The following is a 24011-nucleotide window of genomic DNA, read 5'->3' on the forward strand; positions in this document are numbered from 1 at the left end:
AAGGGCAAAGTTGCAATTAATTCGACTAATTGCAGCTTATACTATATGGGCGCACTGCGAATACCTTCTAGGAAAAAAAAATTAGATTTTTCACAACGCGTGGTCAATGTAATTGCTGCAAATAGCTCATTAAAACATTGACCCGCATTGACCAAACCCTTGTCACAGCGCGTATGACTTGCGTGAGTTGCAATTGATGAGTTGCAAATGACGATTTCTCTACTAGTGTTTTACAATAAATAACAAATTGAACAAAAGTGAATGCAAAAAAAGGGAATGATTACTTCATTTATAATTATACAATTATTATTTTCCTAGATTAAGCCTCAAAAACAAAAAAGCCAGGAGTAAGAGGAGAAACATTGATGGTGGTTGAGTAATTATGAACAATATACATGCACTCGGGTGCACCGTAAACTCTCTCACATTTTCTCCTTGTATGTGAGTAGAAAATATGATAAGGACCACCAATGAGTATAAAAATTTCATTCGGTGGACGATGCACTAATAATGTCCATAGTAATTAATTAACTAATGATGAATAAAAGGATCCGACTTTGTTTCGATTTTCGAATGTGGGGTTTCCACTTGAAAGGTTGTTAATCGGCCGTTATCTTGTGTCACCCCTGTAATTCTATGACGACACCATTTTTTGTGGTCACATATTTACAACAAATAAATCCGAATAAAATTCAAAACCCGGGGCAATGCCCGGGCCACACACTAGTTGTCTTTTATAAGTTGAACATGATTAATTATAAACTGAACATGATAATATTTAGACAACGCCGCTTTTGATATGTTAGTAAAGAATAATGAACATTTGCTTATTACGGTTGCTGCTTGCCTTTAATTTTAGTTGAACATGATTCCGTATAAGTGAACATAAGACTTGAGAAACTGAACATCATACAAATTGAGCGTATAATATTTTTATAGGTTAAATTTAGTTGTACATAATTCTTTATAAGTTGAACACGAGACTTGAAAAACTGATCATAACACAAAAGTATTGAACATATATTAGTTTTATAAGTTAAACTTAGTTGAACATGATTTTGTATAAATTGAACATAACACTTTGACAAAGTGAACATTACACAAAAGTGTTGAACATATTGTAGTTTTATAGGTTAAATTTAATTGAACATGATTCTTTATAAATTGAACACCAGAGTTAAAAAACTGAACATCACAAAAACGTATTATTATTTGTAAACTGAACATCACAAAAACGTATTATTATTATTTAAGTTGACCATATAAGATATCTGAATATCATGTTTAGTTTTTCCTCCAATAGCCTACAACTCAAGCACAAAAACAAGAAATCAAACAATTGAAAAAGGGAGTTGTTAAATAACGCCCTACAATTCCACAAAACGCCCTACACTACCCATTTTTTCCCTAAACTACCCTTATTATTTTACCACTTATTTTTTTTACATTATCCATGACTTTCTCTTCCTTCCTTTACCATATTTCTCCTCCCTCCCCAACTAACCACCCACCCTACATCCCGGAGCACACCACCAAGTCAAAAACTAGTATGAGAACTACTTGAAAACTCACCAAGTGCTTTATAATGACCGAAGACAACCTAAAAAAATTAAAAGTCAAGTAAATTTAATTTCTACTAAAATCTTGTATTTTTTTTCCGGTGAGAAAGGTCGGGACTAGATCTAGTTGAGTGTCTACCAATGAATAGTCCATATTTAATTCAGTCCGACCCATGGGGAAGACTCAATTAGATGTAGTCTACCCCATGGTTTAGACTCAATATTACGTAGTCACCCCCCTGGGGCAGACTCAATTAGATGCAGTCTCCCCCTTAATCAGATCTAGTCACTCTAAAATGACGCTTGTGGTAAGTTATGGGATAAGAGGAAAGATAGATGTATGTTGAGTAGTGACATCGCAGGTTGATGGATGTGTGTTGGGCGGTGGCCAAGGTGTTGTGAATGTGGCCGACGAGCGGGTTGTTGGGGTTGGTTGTCGGAATTTATGGTGAGAGGTGGTAGGGAGAGGAGAGATAGAAATGAAGGTGGATGGGTTGGAAAGGTGTTGCAGTAGACCACGACCACACAACTGAAGTTCTGGCCGGAATTCATGGTGAGAGGTGGGAGGAAGAGGAGAGAGAGAGGAAGGTGAAAGGTGAAGGTGAAGGAGTAAACTAGGTAGGGGAATAAGCAAGGGTATAATAGGAAAGATAAAGTATTTTAGGGCGTTTTTATGAAAATATAGGGCTTGATAAATTAACCCCACAAAGTACTAAAAATCAACGAATTGCAACTGAATATATCATAGAAAAGATCTCGGTATTCTTCATCAAAAAGTTAATTTGTAGAGAGAGAATTTACAGGGAATATAAATTGAGCTTGCTTCATGTCTCTATAAAGATCCGAAACCTTCTTCCGAACATCTGGAACATCTTTCATTCCAGTCTCAAGCAACGCAAGCCATCCGCCAATCCCAGCCGTTGGATCCTGGAGGACGTAAACCGAGAGTATTTCAGCAGATTTAACAAGGTAGATCTGAACATACGGCTAAGAGATCAAAACTCCGAGAAGCATCGTCATCCTAAGCAAAACAATTACAAAAACCACAAATTAATTTTAGAAAAAACTAAAAAATATTGCAATTGCAATTTCGAGTAAGGAAGGAGAGAGAAAGAGAGAGATACGGACGAGGAGGATGAGCTTCGAGTGCGTCCATGGTGAAGGAGGCGAGAAGGACGAGGAGCGAGAAAGGAGAGGACGAGAGCAGAGATGGTGGTGGCGCCAGTGATTCTCCATGGCTGCCAAAAATGGAGAGAGAAAATGAGGTTTGATGAGAGAGAAAATGGTATGAGGTTAGTAGAGAGAAAATGGTGTTAGGTTATGATACATATGAATAACATAAATCATGCGGAAAAACCTTAATGCCAGGAATCATATTAATTGCACATAATCATATAGTTAGTCTAGGATGCATACACTTTGTAGCGTGCCCTCCCTAGCTGCGCCCGAACCGAACAAGAACAAGTCTTTAGGACTCCAAGTGTCGTCCCTCCGTAGAAAGTCCACAACACGTCCGGATCCGCCTTAAGATTGACCAACTAGAATCGCCCTTAAGGTACTATTTATTTTCGGCTAAATGGGCAAGAGTTATGGCTGATTTTTCTGCTTAAAAATCCTAGCTTTGAATACTTGAAAACTTGTATATAAATTTATGACCCTAGGCACATATTTATAGAGTATGGAAAAGGATTTAGAATCCTATTAGAATACCAATTAGTTTAATTAGAATCCCTTTAGGACTCTATTAAATAAATTATATCTACTAGGATTAGGATTTAATCATAGAACGAATTCCAATAGCTTTAGGATTCGTATCGCACACAACCGCACACGAGCACGAGCACCGCACAGCCTGCGCAAGCCTCACGGCCCACGCGAGCTGCACAGCTCGCAGCCCATTTGCTCGCAGCCCACATAGCTCGCGCGCGCGCCATGCCTTGCTGGGCCTGGCCTTGTGCTGGGCCTGGCAAGGCTTTGGCGTGTGTGTTGGGCGCTTGGCTTGCTGGGCGCGGGCCTGGCTTTGTGCTGGGCCTTCGTCTAGCAAGTCTTGTCCGATGCTAATTCGTACGATGCGCTTCCATTAAATTCCCAATTTCGGAATTCATTTCCGATACGAACAATATTTAACATTTCCGATTACGGAATTAATTTCCGTTTCGAACAAATATTTAATATTTCCGTTTCCGGAATTATTTTCCGATTCCGATAATATTTCCGATTCTGATAATATTTCCGTTTCCGGCAATATTTCCGATTCCGGCAATATTTCCATTTCCGATAATATTTTTCGATACGTACCATGTTTCCGTTTCCGGCAACATCTACGACTTGGATAATATTTATATTTTCGATACGATCCATATTTCCGTTTCCGGCAATATCATCGTTTCCGGAGTATGCATTTACTTGCCTTTGACGATCTTAGCTCCCACTGAAACCAAGATCCGTCGATTCCGAATATCCATAGATGGAGTATTTAATGCCATTAAATACTTGATCCGTTTACGTACTATTTGTGTGACCCTACGGGTTCAGTCAAGAGTAAGATGTGGATTAATATCATTAATTCCACTTGAACTGAAGCGGCCTCTAGCTAGGCATTCAGCTCACTTGATCTCACTGAATTATTAACTTGTTAATTAATACTGAACCGCATTTATTAGACTTAACATTAAATGCATACTTGGACCAAGGGCATTATTTCCTTCAAATGGGTATATGCTAAATTCGTTGGTGATATTAGATGAAAAAACGTTGTCGTTTCACTGCGTATACACAGATAGATAGGTGCATACCTATCTATATATTAATTAACCTATTAATTTTGACCACCTTTTTTTTTTACTAATACATGAAAAATCAAATGTTATGGTGTAAAATGTTATTGGACTAGACTTAAGCCCGTGCAATATACGGATCAATACATTAAAATTACAGAGGGAATGCATGATTTGTTACTTTTTATTTTATGGGGTAAAGGTATTAATCACATGATTTCCCGTCGTAAAAGAACAATTACAATGTGATTCCGTCACAAGCCCATCGTGAAAGGGGGTTAGGTCGTCATAATTGACTACCTCATCACATATATCGATCATGTCGGTATTTAGATACCCTAAAAAATCGTAAAATATTTCAATTAAAACACGGGATTTGAGCTCGGCATAAATAGCCCTTCATTAATGAGATTTTTTTTGTGTGTGTAATGTAGATGTACTATTATATAGAACATATTATTATTATCTTTTACTAAGTACCTAATAAAATTTATCTATTATTATCTTTTACTAAGTATTTATTTATTATTTAGACTCCTAGCAAAATTTATCTCTTATTGTCTTTTACCAGTATTTGACTCCTATTATACTCAATTTTATCTCATTATTTATCATTTCCTTAACATATATATATATAGGGGAGGGATCCGGTAAGAACACCTCCTTATGTAAGAACACTTTTACACTCTCCATGTTCTAAATTTGTTCAACCATGTTCAAAATTTATTCAACCATGTTCGAAATTTGTTCAACCATGTTCTAAATTTGTTCAACCATGTTCTAAATTTATTCAACCATGTTCTAAATTTATTCAACCATATTCTAAATTTCAAGCTCATGTTCTAAATTTATTCAACCATGTTCTAAATTTATTCAACCATGTTCTAAAATTAATTCAATCATGTTTTAAATTTTCAAGCTCATGTTCTAAATTTATTCAACCATGTCATTGGGATTTTGGTTAACCAATTCGACCGTTAGATGTATAATATAAAGGGCAAAGTAGGGAAAAGCTAAAAGGACGTTTGCTCAAGCCAAGTGTCAACAAATTTACTTGAGAATTTATCTTACATTTCGAAATTAATACATAATACTAATTATAAAAACGTATATAAGGGATAAGAACTACATGTGGCCTGGATAACCGTTAACAATGGAATGAATAAACAAAAGGTCTTGTGCGCACAAGGTGTACAATAAATTTATTGTACACCAAGATAACTTTAACCCTTTTTTTTGTAACTTTAACCTAGTTTTGATCAACTTTTATATTAGTAAAAAAAAATTAATAGATAAATATTTTAAAGGGTTAAATGATTAATTTTATACATTATTAGTTAGTTTGAAGAAATAAGTTTTACTAAAATGAAAAAATTTATCCTAAAAAATAGATAACTTTTACATATATATGCTTAACTTTTAAGCATTTTGAGTTAACTTTTACTCCGGTGTACAATATTTATTGTATACCCATTGTAAATAAGAATTTGTGATGAATAAATGGGTGATTGTTGATTAAGGGTTGTGTGTAGCTAAAGGTGACACACTACATAAGATAACTCGAAGTATAAAAAAGACGGCATAATGAAGATTGTTGAATAGGGGTTGTATGTAGCTAAAAGTGATGCACAAACTACATAAAGTTACCCGAATTGTAAAAAAGATGGCATAATGGGTAATTGCAGAAAAGTCTATGGGGTTTGGCCATTGATGACGCTATAACTAATTGCATTCGTGGTGAGTTATACTTCATATAGCTTCCAGGACCACGCAAATGACATTGACACTGTCTAATTAGTAATTACATAAGGATCGGATTATTGCGTTTTTACCCACATCTTTTCTAGCTTGTCCGGAACTCCTAATATTTTTACCTACTAATTTCATGATCCCCTCCCTAACTTTAATCTACCCACTTCCATCCTTCACGTTTTGCTTCTCTGTGTCATCTTATCGTATGTTCTCCTTCTTATATTACTCCTATATGCCTATACTTTTACGACTACTATTTTTTTTTTATTCACGTACTACCTCCGTTTCATAATGTTTTTTACACTTTACTTTATTCTATTTTTGGATATGAAATTTTACTTTCTTACTCTTCTAATCTCAAAATATTTGCAATTTTCCACTCAGTTTCTCTTACTTTTTTCAATTTATTCTTACACCCACCCACAATTTACTCATTTATCTTACTTTATCCATATTTTATTATATTTGACTAACTTTTTTACTTTTGTCTTAATATTTATACAAATAGTAACAGCAAAGATCTTTGTAAAATTAAGGTAATACAATTTAATAAGTTTTGATTTGAGACGGCCTTAAAATAAGTTGTACTCGCTCGTTGTTGGTTATTGTTATAGACATTGTAAAACTTTAAGGGTTTTAAGTTTATAAATTTGCCTAGATTTGACGCTAACGTTTTTGGTCCACATTTCAAAATAAGGTAAACCCGAAGATTTTTGTGACCTTGAAACTGATCTCTTGTTTTTTCTAATTTCCGATTGAGAAGTATTGGCAGACTTGCAGAATATACATAATGTTATTAGTTTATTACAACAAACTAGTAATATTCAAAGAAAGAATCATACTGGTAATTCCTCTAAAGAAGTTAATCTAGGATAAATGGATAATAGAATAGTTGCAGCATTGCTATTGACTTATTGGCAACTACGAGTATAATTCATTTATGTTTGTGAATGAGCCACAAAGATATTATTATAAATTTAACACATATATTTACCTAAAACGGATCTAAAAAAAAATAGAAACACTAATTCCACATAGGCGTAATACAGTACGCGTCACAATGGTAACCTGTTGAAATGAATTAAAAATAAATGAAGGTGAAAGATGATCCCTTTTTTATATCATTCCCTTTCCCCTAGCTTTACCTTTCTTTACCTTTATTTTTTATATCAATTTGTTTTCTTTTCCCTAATTATGATCATGTATTTAGATTTTTAGGTTTACAAATGTGAATTTTGTTATTACCTCCGTTTTAAAAAGATCTTTACAGTTACTATTTGCACGGACTCCAATGTAATATTTAACTACTAATATACCCAATTTCGTATGTGAAAAAATAATCAAAATTTGATATTTTGAAAATATATCCCAAGACCAATCTAACAAGATCTTACATATAACGTTTTGATGTATATAATGGTGAGAATTACGGTCAAAGTTTTTAATACTTTGGACACATTTTCCAAAGCGTAAAAAACTTTATGAAACGGAGGTAGTACTATTTACCAAATGGCCATTTTTTGAGGATTTTGAATGAAGGTTTCAGTAATTGGGTATCCATTTTGAGGATTTTGATATGAATTTTTGCATTGGATTATAAACTGTACCGCTGGGGTTTGGGTAGTGGGAATTAGAACTGGAATGCACGACATAAGTTTTCTTATTTTTTTGTGCGAATAAGCCATAAGGGCAATATAAATTATAAATAGGAGCGGGATATTTGAATCTGAGACATATCATACATAAGCCATCGGTGTTAACCACTAGGCCAATACATCATTGTGGAATACAGACATAAAGGGAAGGCTTGTTGGTAACATATTAGATAGGAATTGGAATGCATAACATCGAGAAGAAATGAAATTGGTATGGAATTGAATGGAGTTGAAAAATCGGTCGATTTCCATAAGAATTGGAGATCGATGTTAGTGGGTACGTTATTAGATAGGAATTGGAATGCATGACATAAGTGAAAGGCTTGTTGGTAAACAAGCAATATGTAAATTAGAGAAAAGGTTAATGGAATAATGACATTATTAAGAGGAGATAAAGGTAAAAGTCGGCTTACCCATCAAAACCTAAGTTAGTCTTCCGTTTCATTCTCTTCTTTTTTTGACACAAACAAAACCCACTCTTTCTCTTCTAAACAAGCAACCTCATCCCCCCCCCCCCCCCCCCCCCCCCCACCCCTTATTATAAATACATTTCTTTATCTATTCCCAATTTCATCATTTTACTATTTACTTTGCACTAATTAAAAACACACAAATTAATTAATAAATTAACAAAAATGTGTGTAAAGTCCCATTTTGTCATACTTGGTGTTACCATTATTATTCTAATTTGTTCCTTTGTTCCAGTTTGTCTTTCTAGCTACCCCTTCCCGGAACACGATTTGAAGAATTACATTACTAATTATTCTACTAATTACAACATTAGTGATGATGGTAATGAGCTCAAAGACTCGCAAAATCTCATCAACTATGACAGGCTAATCCTTGATCGCCTTAAGCATTCACATTCACATTCACATTCACATTCACATTCACATTCACACTCACATTCATATTCACATGGAGGTCGGTCTAGAGCCGTTGCCCCTTCATCTTCACCTACCAGAATTATCAATGTAGAAAACTTTATCAAGTCTGGAAGAAGGAGAGATCATACCAAGGTATTTTTGTTTATATATTATTGAAGTTGATCAGTAGCTAATTGTTCTTTAATTTGAGAATAATTTTCATATTTACATGGGAAAAGGGTTTTAAGAGAGCTTGGAAGAAGGCATGTTCTACCAAGGGTGCAATATTGTTAGTGCCCAAGAATAAGAAGTATAGGCTCAGGCCAATCAAATTCTCTGGACCCTGTCACTCTTCCTTCGCAATTAAGGTACACTTTTTCCTTATTAAAATCCTATCTAACAAATTCAATTCAAATGAACATTTCATCTCTATATCACTATATGTATGTAATGTTTGAATTGGGTTATGTTATGTAGATCAGAGGAAGAATTGAGGCGTCTACTAATATAGCAGATTACAGAGATCGACGATTATGGATAGTATTTGAGAATTTAAGCAACTTCAAGGTTCAAGGCAGAGGCACCATTGATGGCAGGGGACATATATGGTGGCAGAATTCTTGTAAGATCAACCCAACCAAGGTAATATTATAATCAGTCTTGTAATTAGCGCATGGCTTAATAATCTTCTAAATGTAATCTTATCTCATTTTCTTTCATGGTGGTTTTGTTCTTCAACTTTGCAGCCCTGTCAACATGCGCCAACGGTACGTAAGATTTTATTTTTATTTTTTTATATGCCTTACAAGTTATTTTCTTGATGAAATTATAATCATAATATATATGTTTGTAGCATGCATGCATAAGCTGATTTAAAAGGAAACTGATTATTTTGGGCTAAATTTGTTGTCGATAAGGCTGTAACCTTTGTTGGATGCAAGAACTTGATAGTGGATGGATTAAAGATAATCAATGCACAACAAATGCATATGATATTTGAGAAATGTGATGCTGTAAGAGCTTCAAATATACTCATTAAAGCACCAGGAAATAGCCCCAACACTGATGGAATTCATGTTACTGAGACCAAAAACATTCAAATTACACGATCTCGTATTGGAACAGGTAAAACCTTACTCAACATATACTTTAATTAGTACGTATTTCTAATCTAACCTAACGTGAGAATATATTATATAGATGGGTTAATTAGTTTAGAAGTCAAATGGGGTCAAATGATCAAAAAGTTAATTGCATGACACCATGCATGTTGTATAATGTATATAGAAACAGTATTAGATGATTTTAGTTTAGAAGTTAACTCTTGCATATATTAAGATTTAAGAAACGGCCAAATCAAGCTTTATTGATTTTATTGATGTTGTGTTAGGTGATGATTGTATATCAATAGTAAGTGGATCAAAGAATGTTCAAGTATCAGATATAACTTGTGGACCAGGCCATGGAATCAGGTCATTATTCTCAACTCTATATCTAATTTCATCCAAAATCATATCTAATTTTTACTTTCTTTCATTTCCGATATCTTTGACCCATTTATTTTTCTTCACTACTTGTTTTCTACTTAATTACATCTTACTTAGTATTATAAATTTAAGTTTTAATTTTTTATTTAATTTTCGTCCAACAATTCGATTGTTGCAGTATTGGAAGCCTAGGCAAAGGAAATTCAAAGGCACAAGTTTCTAATGTGTTGGTAAATAAGGCAAGACTATTTGGAACCCTTAATGGGGTCAGAATTAAGACTTGGCAGGTACGGTTTTGTATCAATTTTTCTTACAAAGATTTGTGGGTAAGAGTTTGTTATTCTTCCATTTGTTGTTAGGTTCTCCACCATTTTATAATGCATTTTTTCAGTTTTCATGTTGACTTGACTTTGAAAATTTAACGTTTTGTGTGCACCCGATGTTCAATAACTTTATCGTATATCGGGTAACTTTTAATCAGTTTTGGTAACTTTTAATTATATGTTGTGTTTAATATTTTATATTATGAAGTAATTTTTGATGGGTAAACTAGCTTTTTAAAAGTTTATATAATTACCTTTATACATTACGAGTGACTTTAAATGCGTGATTTTTATTGAAGAAAAAATTGTCACTAAAAAATAAACGATACTTTTGCATTACATTACATTACATTTGGATAATTTTTAAACATTTTAAGGTAACTTTGTACATCTGGTTAATTAAGAACTTTTGTTTAAAATTGCCACGTTTTAGAATTTGGACACATATGTTAGGTCAAATATCAAACTGACAGATTAATTTTGTGGCTTATATTGCAGGGAGGGCAAGGATATGCAAAGAATTTTGTGTTTCAAAACATTGAAATGCAAAATGTTAGCAACCCTATCATCATTGACCAGAACTATTGCGACCAAAAAACGCCTTGTCACGAAATGGTAATAGAATACGTTATAACTTTAGGAGGAGAAATTACCTGCTTATAAACATTCATAGTAATGAACTCTTATAACTTTTGTATGGTTTTTTGTGGCCCGGAATGCAGAAATCAGCAGTATATATACACAATGTGATGTACAAAAACATCAAGGGAACAAGTTTTACAGAATCGGCCATTAAAATTAACTGCAGCAAAAGCCATGAATGCCGAGGAATTACGTTGCAGAATATAAATCTGGTTATTAAAAATGGAAAGAAGGCAGCTAAGGCTGAATGTAAAAATGTTGAATTATTTCACAGAGGAAAGGTTTCACCCAAATGCTCTTAACTAACTTAGATTTCTTACAAATTCCATACGTAAGTACTCCGTATAGTATAGTTGTTCTTACTACGTACTTCGTATTATATATAGATTTTGTACATATCTTTTTAAGATATTTGTTCATAATTAATTCAGCATTAGCCACCTTTTCATAGTTCCGCTTTTTAGAATTAGGAAGTAAAATAAAATTCAAAGTACCAAAAAAAATAATGTACTTGGTACTGAATTAGCTATGTAGAATGTACTGTATATCGTCATTTGCTAGAGATGGCTACAAGATTAGTTACAAGTTGATGATATTACATTATTACGTGATTTGTTTTCTGAGTGTAAAGTTGATGCTTTTACTGACAGTTCACCATAAGTTTAAGCGTAAATGAAAACTAACGGACTAAGCGGTTTCCATATATATAAAAAGACATGACGCAAGCATGGGTCATCTGCTCATGGGTCGAGCCTCCTCATTGAAGACTGGAGAGTGTTGGCCCAAACCTGAGTTGGGCCAGGTAAAGCCCTAATAATTTTTGATAACAAAACAAGGGTAAACTGGGTATTATTTATTAATAGAAAAAAGAGGGCTACAATTTTGTAATAACTAGTAATAGTTTAGTATACATTGGCTTAGGCTAATTATTGGCACATGCCTGATTCATTTTACTTCTCCCTACATGCTGGAAAACCATGCATAACTGCCAGGTTATCATAAATATGTTAGTATGTACAAGAGTTGAGAGTTGAGAGTTGAGAGTTGAGAGCTGGTAATGTATCATCTATGGTCTGATGTTGCAATAACACAAAGATAAATGAGTAGGAAACTATTCCACAAACCCAATCTAATTTATCATACATTCATACATACTCAAGATCATATACCATTCAATGAACCTTTCTCATCTTGTAAATATGCGGAGGCCTAAACAAAAATACATCAAGATCACTCGATGCTATGGAGAAAGTGAATCATTCATTTCTGAACCCGAGCTTGGATCAGGTCTATAGCCTATGTCCTCATCGTTGGGAAGATATTTGCCTACTCGAACACGTCATATGGAAAGAGACAGAGGAGACAACTAATACAACCCAGCATAACAAAGATAATGTTAAAACATCAACAACAAAAAAAAAAACGATGACCCTACGAGGAAAAGTTTTTGCTGAGAAGCTGGAATGGGACCTAGACAAGGAGGGTAACTCTGGACAGAGCATACTTGATATACTGTTGATTGTTGAAGATGGAAATAACCAGGTTTATTACTCCTCTTTCTGATATCTTCATATATATGTCAATGGGAAACAGGATTACACTTCATTTCCTATCGTAAGGATAAAGCTTCATATGTCTCCCTCATAATGGGTTTAGTGATGTCTGAATGGATATCAAGAAACTATAATCTCATTCCTAAGATACCTGAATGTATATATTAGTGGGCTTAAAAGTTGAGAAAAACACAGCTAACCCAACCAAAACAGGAGACAAGAATTTGAGTGCCTTTCATCCCCGCTGTCTACAATTGAAGCCTTCAAATTTTAATCAACCTCTTAGCTATAGGACGGGGCCCCTTTCCAAAATGATTCTCACTGTAATCGGTCCTAATCATATGCATTGCCATCATATAACAAAAGTTAACAACACCCTGGCAATTTCCAACAGCATCAACATTAACCAAGCAAACTCAATCCAAAGTTTACCTAAATTGCAACCAGCCATCAGAAGTGGTCACAACAATTCATTATTATATTTGTATCAAATTCTCATTTGTCTTCAACCCTGTAGTTGCCACTCTGTAACACCGTAAATAAAGCCAATATTCAATTTTACGTAAATTCGATCAACAAAGAACCCGCAGCAAACAACAAGCTTATGTTAACAATTGGCATATCTAATGAATAAAGGAACAAGGCAAGGAGGTTCCTTTAAAACCTTTCTACTTGCTAAGGCCTCTAGGCTCTTGCTAGGACCACGAACAAGCCATGACTTACTTTGGCTCCATAACTTCTAAGATATTATATTCATCACCTACAGGCCGGTTATATTATAATTTAGATGTTTCACAACCACTGGTTCAGGAATCAGGATACTAGTCATAAACCACAGGTTCAACACCTCAATGGTCTTCTTCTAAGGTTCAACGCCTCAACGGTCTTCTTTCTAAAGCTCAAGTACAATGAGAATCATATACAATTTTAAAGTTATCAGCAAAGGTTCTCAACCATATATATTGTTCATTTTTAATGGCTATCCTAAATTTACTTCTACATGGAATCTTATCATGTAAATCAACCATCTACAACTCTAGATTTTCTAGTATGAAGAATTATTGTTTCATTTCTCTTCCAAAAAAACGTAAAGTCCTAGTTAGACCTCATCGTACACTACCTTGTGAAAAAAGTTGCAATGTTTGTCATCCACCACTCCATTTCTTTTATCAGGAATGCTGATGCTTATCTATGCTAGATTCTGAAAAGTGAAAACGACATAATTCTAGAATGTACAATAATCATGCTTGGTATTTTCAGCATTGTGAGGGCCAGATATATTGCAGTTTGCTTAGCTTTAAGGAAAACTAGTTGACATGTAAACATGTTAAAAAGAAATAATTATATGTTCATCATCACAAATAATTCCATTTACTACGAATTATTTACTACAGAGTATTACTCAATCTTATGATAGAAAGGCTTTAAAATTTTAAAGTTGCAACGTAAATACTCTTCTTTCGAAATTACATGGAAATGGGAAAACAGTGGTAAGATTAAATTTTGCATTAGTCTTTTTCTAATACAAAATTGTATTAAAAAAAAAAAAAAAAAAAAATTCTTGCTCAAAGTATTAAGGAGTGCCTCAAGGGCCCTCAACAATAGGCACTCAATAGAGTGTGTGACTGCGTGTGTGTGTGTACTACTGGACTAGTAGGTTGTTACAATAATGTAGCTAAAGACATCATTGACCAAACAGAAGGAAAACCAATTGAAGTGGATCTTCCTCAGAAGTTAACAAAATGATGAATACCGTAAATAGTTTCCCCAAGAGGGAGGGAAGGCCAGCTTGCGTGTACCTTTCTAGTTTCTTTGTTTCCTAAGTATGGTCCACCTGCAGGATTGTTTCAATAGTCAATATCCCAACGTAAATATTAGTGATGTCTCGCTCTTTTGCATGGTTACCAACTCTATAAGTAGCAAACTACTTTACCAGGTAACATCTTGGTTTATTTTTGCATCAAGGGAGACCACAAAAAGATAGGGAAAACTTCAGTAGCCTACTGTTGGTATTTACTACTAGTCCAAGCATTCAAAAGGCGCTTCATAGAGGGAGGGAGAAGGATAAAGCAAAGATCAAAAGTAACAGATGTTTCTTCCACATTTCTAGTCTCTCATTGTAATATACAAACCTCATTCTGTTTTAGAGCATTGATTTCGTTCCTATCTCTCCAATCCTATCAACTTAGAAAATGGAAGTGATTCCATCAAGGAGAAATAATAACAGGAGGTTTAGGAGAATTTGTGTTTTCTGCGGTAGCAGAGCTGGAAACAGACCCTTGTTTGATGAAGCAGCTCTTGAACTTGGTAAACAACTGGTAATGCCTCGTCTGTAAATGTTTTAACTAGGTTTCTTTTCATTTTATTTGTGAAAATTTTGAATGCACAATGATGTGCTTCTTTTCTGCAGGTGGAAAGAAAAATCGATTTGGTTTATGGAGGAGGAAGTATAGGCCTTATGGGAACCATATCTAAGACTGTATTTCAAGGTGGATGCCATGTTCTCGGGTATGCCTTCTCATTATTCACTTTTGCCTGGTAAACATGAAGTTAAACGAAAGAAAAAGAGTGACATTTACCTTAAAAATGTCTCCCTATCTGACTAGCTAATGTATTCATGTTTACGGTTTACAGCATAATCCCTAGACCGCTCCTGCCAATTGAGGTAGCACATCATATATCTTCAAAACATCTAATGTAATATTTTCATATGTTCTTTTACTAATAACAAGTCAATCTAGATAGTAGGAGAAACACACGGGGAAGTGAAGATAGTTGCAGACATGCATCAGAGGAAATCAGAAATGGAAAAGCATGCTGATGCTTTTATTGCTCTTCCTGGTAGGAAATTGGTCCAACATACTGATAAACGACCATTCACAGTTCACTTTCTTATCATTCTTTGTACAGAAAGGATTCAGGATTTTATTTTTCAGGTGGTTATGGAACCATGGAAGAACTGTTAGAAATGATAACTTGGTCCCAGTTGGGAATTCATGAAAAACCTGTAAGAATATGTCTTGTTTCTCTTATATAACCTCCCTCTTTTTGTTTAACATTTCCCTACACTGTTGTTCTGACACAATATTTTCCCACCGCAAAAAAAAGGTTGGCTTGATGAATGTTGGTGGGTACTTCAACAGCTTGCTTACGTTATTTGATAAAGGGGTTGAGGAGGGTTTCATAGCAAAGGCAGCAAGAGACATAGTGATTATAGCAGATTCAGCAGAAGAGCTGCTGAGGAAGATGGAGGTATGTTTTCTTTCATCGAAAAACAGATTTCAAAAAGACTAAATTATTTGAACTAGCAGAATGCTTGAAAAGCACAGGGATGATTTGTGTTCATACTGGTGTAATTTGCAGGACTATGCACCAGCACATGATACAGTTGCACCCAAACATGAAAGAACCAACTCTTCCTAATTCATCTGTTGTATACTCTCATACTCTCATGTGCAAACTTCAATTTGTTAGAGTTCAATAGCAAATCATAGAAGCCGGTAACAAAAACGTAAAATTTCTGTCATGAAGTAGAAGAAATATGACCTAGCTTGTACATCCATTTGCACATTTCCTCGTTGTCTTTTTGGGCCTCTCAATCACATCAATGATCAATGTAAAGGGAGACCTTCCTTAGCCTCTGTATATGAATCTATAATGCGTACACATGTCAGGGAAAAAGGATGGACAAGCGGAAGGGCTAAATCAGGTAAACAGTTATTATCCTCTCCTTACAAGAGTGTAATGGGGTAAAGGTGAAAATGATTGTATCCCATTTTTTTTCTTAGCACATTCTCTAATGGTTTAATCAGGTCAATTTCTAGGGCAAGTACTTCACGCATGGTTATCCTGCACAACATTATTAATGCTGCAATCATTAATTCGCGCTTGTTTGTTAGGGAATGATACGACAGCGTAAAAGCTTGTGGTTTTTGTATCCCTCTTTAAGGCGGACACTTCCAGAAAACATAAAAACATGAATTCACACTACACATTAAAATTTTTGGTTTTTGTATCCATCAGCATCTCTGTAAGTGACTGCAAAGGTATCTAAGTATCAGAACTTACAATGCTCTCTAATGTATCGTTTATCATTTTGACATTTTGGGATTATAGTCATTAGAATCTTAGACGCTTAAGATAAGCCGTGAACTCCTACATGTGTCCCCTCTTAATACAGGCTTGGTCATTGGCTAAGACACAGAAACTCTTTTTGAAGCCTGTTGCAGAATCTAGAACTGTGCTTCCATATAAGCCAGATATATAGCAAACTCAGCTCTTTCACAAGTTTGTAGTTAGTTGTCGAGTAAGGCACTAAAAATAATTTGACATCTTTAAGTAAGATACAAACTGTCTGAACTCTGAACTCAACATAGGAATCCACGTACAAAACCTTAATAATGCTCTCCAAAACAAAAACCTTTCACCTCCTGCAAGTAGAGTAACTAATTCCCAAAACAAGTATGAATACATAGACCAAAAACTAAAACAAAAACAAAAAATGTTTCTTTCATATTTAAGATTTTCCATGTCAGTAATAGGGAAAAAGAATTCTAAACTAAATACACCTAGACAAAGATCCTCGCCCAAAGAGAGACGACGCTTGATATAACCCACTCAATCCCCATTCAATGTAAAACAAACATGATACTGACCTAGTGGTGTTCAATCAAGGGGAAGAGTACACTAAATTTCCATCATATAATTACAATATTTACATCAATCAATATAAATACCAGAAATAAAGTAGACTTACAGTGAATGTAGCAGCATATTTGAAACTCCCACCCACTGTTTAGAGCCATGAAACCATAGGTTGCATGAAGATCCAGACTCAAGAGTATGAATTTGCTTGTCCAATACTACCAACTTCTGTGCTGGAAGATATATGATGCCTCTTACTTGAGAGCATAGTCTGTTGCACAAAATCCACGAATAAGTTAAAGATGCCTACTAACTTGAAGATTAGAGCTAATGCACAGGTAGAAGTTACCTGCATATACTCGCTGGCAACTCGGTTTCTCCTCTCACAAACAACAGGATTATACATTCTCAAAAATAATAGTGTTAATCCAACTTTATACTCCATACCACGAAATACCCACCTTCAGAACAGAATTTGCCAGAATTTTATCAACCATTACCCAAAGACCATGATCACCGCAGAAAGAAAAAAAAATCATACAGATAAAATTTGCAAACTGCCAAATTTAAATGTGACAGGGTTCTGAAAGAACTTATCAAATAAGCTACCAGTGGGCAGTTGCAAGGTTGTGTTGGCAAGGTATCCTCTCGGATGGATAAGTAGGAAAACTCAAGGTCTTAGAAATCGGAGTAATATCAATCAGAGAAAAATGCTCCTTAAGTGATCCGTTTGCGCCATCATTACCCTCACAGCTGAATCTCAGAAAAAAGAATTCAGTGTTCCAAATTGATTTTCACTGTAGATTCTGAGAAAGGGTGACCGTAGAATCTCAATGCACAACACATGACACTGAGGTAAATAAAATGCAAGCCAGAGCAGATGGTAAAGGTCATTTAATTTAATACTTGTACATTTTAAAGCTAAAAATCTATTTACAGATCAAAACATGTGCTCCATGATACATTAACATCATATAAGACTTGCACCCATATCCAGGGTACTATATTCCTGCAGTTCTTCCTCTCTATTTGAAGGCATGCAGCAAGAGTCATAACTATCTAAACACCACAACTGGCTGTTAGGAGTTTCCGAAATTGTAGAGTCTGTGTTATCAATCATAACTAAATCATGTTGCTCGCTGAATGAAGTAGCACTCTCTTCATCAACACAAGGAACTTCGCTGCATAAATCAGGAACATCAACCAGAAGGGCATCAAGAGAAGACTTAGCAGAAAACTTATCTTGCAACAAGAATTTTACGTCCAGTATTGGAGTTCCAAAATCCAAAATAGCAGGGCTTTGTAAGTTCAAAATGTTGAGCAGTATACCAGGACACTCTTTTGCAGTCCCTTCACCAGAACAGGAGTCAATGTTGGCTACAGGTACTCCAACAGCAGTGACGGAGGTATTGTCAGAAGGGGATTCAGCGGAACCAAAAACAAATGTTTGACTCGAGTCATCATCAGCTTCTCCAGATCTGTCTAAGCTCAAACCGTTAATCTCTGCTTTAACTTGGTCAAGACTAACTACATTAAAAACAGAATTACCGAGGGACTTCTCACTCTCCCCTTCCTCAAATATATGGCTATGTTCATCAACAGGTTCAGTTGTTTCCTCAAAGCCAGCACCTTGTTCTGTTATTACAATCTCGTCCTTGGCCTCCTTGCTGGAAACATTATTTTCATCAATATTGACAGAAGAGAGTATGTGCTTATCAAATAGAATTAACTCTGATGAACAAGGGCTCCCATTATCTTCTTTACTAGAGATATCAGCAGTTTCTTCAACCACATGTGTATCAGTGGAAGCCGAAGATATGAAACCAGCAAGTGCAGAAGCTAGAGCATCATTAATTGACAATGGTTTCTTTGGATGGCCTTTTGGGGAGTTCTTTACAGCTTCAAAGGGGTCATTTTCTCCCTCATCATCGACATACGAAAAGTCCGGTGCAGTGACAACCAGACTGGGAACTAACCGAGCAGCATTAGTGGTGGGTGAAGATACATTATTGGGATCAATAGAGAGAGATGAATTTGCACCGGATGGTGGGATCAACATGTCTTGAGGACGACTTTCATCCTTCTTAATTGACTCAGAATTTATAGTACCAGGAGATTCATTACATCCATTGAAGATGGAATTGGATTGAGATTCAGTGCAAGAGAACTCCGGAGCAGAAATTCTGTTGCAAGCTGTCAATGAAACTGTAGTCTTGGCAAACAACTCCAATTGCTGTTCTACCCTTTCAAGCCTTGCTTCCATGTTGCTAATTGGCTTTACCATTTTTTCCTCAAACCTCAAACAGAAGTCTTCAATTTTTGCAACTCGAGAAACAAGTTCAACCAACGTATTCTCTACGCGACTAGAAAAAAAGTTCCTTTCACTTTGAGAATCTAGCCTTTGTATAGGAAACTCCAGTTGGGAAATATGAGCAGATGAACTATTAAGCATGGTGTGTTGGATACTTTCTGACTGAGAAGTACTAGATGTCACAGCCGCACTAGTTGAGTTGAATCCAGTATCTTGGTGCTTCCTTTCTCCACCAGCAGAATCACTTTTATCTTGCATTTGATTCCTTCGAAAGTTAGACAGGTTCAGAAGTGTCGGAAGGAGCAAGCACATTTTAGCACTTTCAGACGAGGTTTCTGGTGCGTTTGTCGAAGTATCAGTTGATACCACGGGATCAGCAAACACATAAACTTCATCTATGTAAATGTAATCTCCACTCTGAATAGACAGCAAGCGGAGAGTGATAGACAGAACTGGATCAGCATCAGATATCTCTGCAGTAGCCTCAAAGAAGTCCTAAAAAGTTATTCAACAGGAACAATTAGTCTTTGAAGCTCAAATTCACATCAATAAATTGACATTGACACAACCCGATAGTCAATCCCAAAGCCATCCAAAAGATGAGTTACTATTTTAATCACTTGCAACTATAACTCGACAAACCCAAAAGAACTGCAAAAAATGTGTCAGACGCAACATGCTCTAGGTCAACTCAGTGGGTCAATGTACTTTTAGTGATTTAGTAAATTAAGAAGCACATAAGAAATAGATATAACTAACGTTGGCTCAAAGTAGGGAAAAGTGTGAGAAATAGGAATAACAAACTAAAGTCTAATCAATTTTCAAAACCAATTTAAGAGTTCAACTTTCACACATTCTTACAAGGAATTACATTTCTGACCTGTGTTAGTCAACCTGAATTGACTTAAATGGAGTATAAAAAAAAAGGATCACAAACAAGTATTTTCCAGATAAAGCACAATGATCAAACGTGCAGTCAAGCAGATGACCATACCCAACAATTACCAAACATAACACGACTTGACTGATCTGTTACACAGGTCGACAGACGACAGTAGTACCTGATTGCCTCGTTCCATGCAGCTCTCATCTTTCTTTGACAGACATGTATCTCTGGAATCAAGCATAGAGGGGTTTTGCACTTTCACGTCTACCCAGTCATCTTCGTTGGTGCTGCCTCCACTACCAGATCTAAAATGCCCTTCACAAGAACTTCTATTGGGGCTACTAGAACTTGTAGACAAAGATCCTTCACCATCAGTCTCTTGCAGTAGCTCTTCAGTTTTAGCAGCGACACCACAACGAACTGTACATAGGTACTCATTGTCACCCTTATCATCAGCAGAATGATAAATTTCATAGACTCTAGCAGTGCTTCGAACATAGACCTGCTTGACTTCATGTTTCTGTGTGAAAGAAACTGGAAAAAAAAAAAGCATTAGCCCAATGAAAGAATAAAAAGAGATGGAGAGGTGACATTTAAAATTCTGTAACAGAAAAGGATCAATTGGCAAGATATTTTCACTGTTATAATTGTGAATATCTCTAGTTGTGCACACTTTAGAATCGCCAACAAAGTAATCAATTGAAAGTGCTCGGCCAAAGACAGGTTATAGGAAGACCTGAGACTCTGAAAGGGAGTTGACCAAGATGTTAGGGCAGTAATTGGATTACTTCGCCCCAAAGATGAGACCAGAAAAGTTGCATGCTCAAATGTGATTCCTTCTCTGGTCGCATTACCCTTCATTCTCAGCAAGAGTTGTGGTCGATATTCATCAACTCATATATTGAGTTTTTTTTTTTGTGTGTGTTTCTTGAGATATAGATCCTCTTTTCCCCAAAAATGAATTCCTACTCATAAGTTCATAGCATCCCACCCACTTGGCTGGGGAAAAAGTATTCCAATACTAAAGACGATGTAATGGTTCTTTGAAGTTGATATTGCTCAATTGATCAAATTGAGATTGAAGCAACTAAGCTTAACATCAATGGGGGCTCCTAAGTTAAGGAAGCTCCTAAGTTTAACCAAGAAAAGTATGATTCTGAAACTGATCCTTATCCCAATGCGATGATTGTAATCAATAGAACAATCCAAAAAATACAACCAAGCATTACAACAATCGAAGTTATTGAAAAAACTACTGGTAACGGAAGATAGATTCCAATTACAAAGTATTAATTTTTAAAAAACTTAACTCATCAAAAGCCCCAATCATCCACAGCTTCTGTATTAACACTGAAGCACATTACTTAACAGCTAGTCGCATATTTTACAATCAAAATTACCAAAACAATTTCCGAGAAGGACATGTATAATCAATAAAATAGCATAATTAATCAACAATTCGGAGTTAAAAATAAATAAATAAACTGACTTGTGATCTCGCAGGGGCCGGAATCCGGTGCGGGACGGCGCAGGATAAGAGGAGGTTTGAGGGCCGCAGAAACCGTAGGATCAGAATCGGAAGCAGAATCTAGGGCGGAAATGGAGGACTCGGAAGTGATTGCATCGTGAAGGGAGCCGCGAATGATCGGCCATGATGAAGAATTAATGGTGGAAGAAGTACCTAGGTTTTCAGTTTCCATTGATTCTGCAATTGTTGTGCTCCCTAATCTTCAAACTTTACACACATAGAAAGAGAGATGTCTGCGCTTTTGGAGAGAGGGATGATGAGGCCAATTCAACCGAGTGTTCTTACTCCTCCTGTTTCTTCTATTTTATTCTCTTTACATAAATTTTTTGTTCAATACCCATACTTGGGTTGTCAAATCTCAACCCGAACCGTTGAACCCATTGGATTAATTCGATTCATTAGGAACCCGAACCGTTAATAACCCGTTAATTGGAACCCGAAAATTAACCGAATCGATAACATTCAACCAAAACCCGAACCGTCTCGAAAATATTAAACCGATTAAGACCCGATACCCGATAACAAACCGTCATGCGTCAACCCGAAACCGTTTCTACCCGAACTGAATGGACCCGTAAACCGTTAATGACCCGATTCATTTCAACCCGAACCGTTTCAACCCGGGGAAAACCCGTTCACAACCCGAACTGTTTCAACCCAAACCGTTTACAGCCCGTAACCCGTTTACACCCCGTTTAATTCAAACCGTTCATAGCCCGCCCCAAAAAAAAGTTTTTACTTGAAATGTTTTCCGTCAAATCAAACAGAGCCGAAATGCTAAGATATCAAATGATATAATTCGTAAGTAATTGTACTTCTTAAACCTTTATAAACCAAAGATATAATTCAATGTGCGTTGTTCAACCGGGTATTCGAACTGTTGTTTATCAACCGACTAAGTAATTAAACATGTTATCATTTAACATATTGTTCTTTATTAGATGTATTTCCAATATAGCTATATTACTGCATAGTTATAGTCTTGTAGAATAGAACGTGCACTCTTTTATTGACTCGTATTCAACTGACTAATCGTCTAATCGATCATCAAACTAAATTGATCTAATTCAATACCTTATAAGCTTATAAGCTTAATTGTAACCTAAGAACTAATCGAAAAACTATGCTATTTTAATTGAATCGACTTAATTCATTAACAATTGAACTTGTTTGTCTCGTTTCGTTAATGAACATGTTAGTCTCGTTGTTGTTTAAACCAATATGAATATATGACAAACTTGTATTTACAAACTTTACAAATTCATTACGTATTAATTCATCATTATCGATTATTAATTACTACGTTATTAGTATTTACCAATACATGTTTCGTAATACTCTGGCATAGTGGGGAGGGCATAGATGATTTTGATTCCATTTGAATCATTTGATTGGTAAATATTACTCCCTCCGTTTCTTTTTTATCTTCCTGTTTCTATTTACGTCGTTCCTAAATGATCTTCCTGTTTCTATTTTTGGACATAAATTTTGACCAAAATACCCTTATATATCCACATAATTACACCAAATACCTTAGAATCTTTTCAAATTCAACCCTCAAAATCATCACCATTCCTTATTTAATTATTTCATCTTTCCGAAAAACCCCACCCACCCCTCCCTGTTTAAACGTCGTTGTCTCTCTCTCTCCCCTCATTCAACTTCCTCATCTCTCATTTTCCGTCTCTCTCTCCTAACAAATATCCTCTGTTCTCTCTCTCTCTCTCTCCTCTATTCTTCAGAAAACCCTAAAAATCTCCGCCTCTGTTCTCTCATTTTCTCCTCCTCTCTCTCGGATCTGAAGAGTTTTCGAGTTAAAATCTTCATAAACTTTGATCCAAATATTGATCCGATCAGATCCCCTATAAATTTGTGCCCTATAATCGTCCCTTTTTGTCGCTGCGAGTTGATTTGTTCCAATTTTTTTTGCGGGTTTTCATCGGAGATTTCTAGGGTTTTTTGCAGTCCGATCTTTATGGGGTCTTCGACTTCAAAAAATTTGGCCTCTTCTTTGTTGGGTACTTCTGG

At 35.6% G+C, this 24011-nt stretch overlaps 3 protein-coding genes across 4 annotated transcripts; 2 read left to right on the forward strand and 1 right to left on the reverse strand.

Moving 5' to 3' along the window:
• The first annotated feature begins 8275 nt into the window (after positions 1-8275).
• LOC110791933 (polygalacturonase QRT2) lies at positions 8276-11623 on the forward strand. The gene is made up of 9 exons (XM_021996704.2): positions 8276-8762; positions 8849-8977; positions 9087-9251; positions 9356-9376; positions 9527-9734; positions 10000-10081; positions 10275-10383; positions 10918-11034; positions 11142-11623. Exons 1-9 carry the CDS (start codon positions 8379-8381, stop codon positions 11361-11363), a joined length of 1437 nt encoding a protein of 478 aa, XP_021852396.2. The 5' UTR covers positions 8276-8378; the 3' UTR covers positions 11364-11623.
• A 2467-nt stretch (positions 11624-14090) lies between these two features.
• LOC110791934 (cytokinin riboside 5'-monophosphate phosphoribohydrolase LOG1-like) lies at positions 14091-16259 on the forward strand. The gene is made up of 7 exons (XM_021996705.2): positions 14091-14932; positions 15025-15122; positions 15249-15279; positions 15356-15455; positions 15551-15621; positions 15723-15866; positions 15978-16259. The coding sequence occupies exons 1-7, from the start codon at positions 14807-14809 to the stop codon at positions 16035-16037; spliced, it is 630 nt and encodes a 209-aa protein (XP_021852397.1). The 5' UTR covers positions 14091-14806; the 3' UTR covers positions 16038-16259.
• Positions 16260-18139: 1880 nt separating this feature from the next.
• On the reverse strand, positions 18140-22281 carry LOC110791932 (uncharacterized). 2 transcript variants are annotated; one of them, XM_021996703.2, is made up of 4 exons: positions 21945-22281; positions 20631-20989; positions 18807-20064; positions 18140-18736 (listed from the first exon to the last, which is right to left on the reverse strand). In XM_021996703.2, exons 1-4 carry the CDS (start codon positions 22153-22155, stop codon positions 18636-18638), a joined length of 1929 nt encoding a protein of 642 aa, XP_021852395.1. In that variant the 5' UTR covers positions 22156-22281; the 3' UTR covers positions 18140-18635. The 2 variants fall into 2 exon arrangements, with proteins under 2 accessions (XP_021852395.1, XP_021852394.1); XM_021996702.2 differs by having other exon boundaries at positions 18140-20064.
• Positions 22282-24011: the final 1730 nt, after the last annotated feature.

The sequence above is a fragment of the Spinacia oleracea genome, chromosome 1 (assembly GCF_020520425.1).
Source record: "Spinacia oleracea cultivar Varoflay chromosome 1, BTI_SOV_V1, whole genome shotgun sequence".
In the NCBI taxonomy this organism is placed as follows: Eukaryota; Viridiplantae; Streptophyta; class Magnoliopsida; order Caryophyllales; family Amaranthaceae; genus Spinacia; species Spinacia oleracea.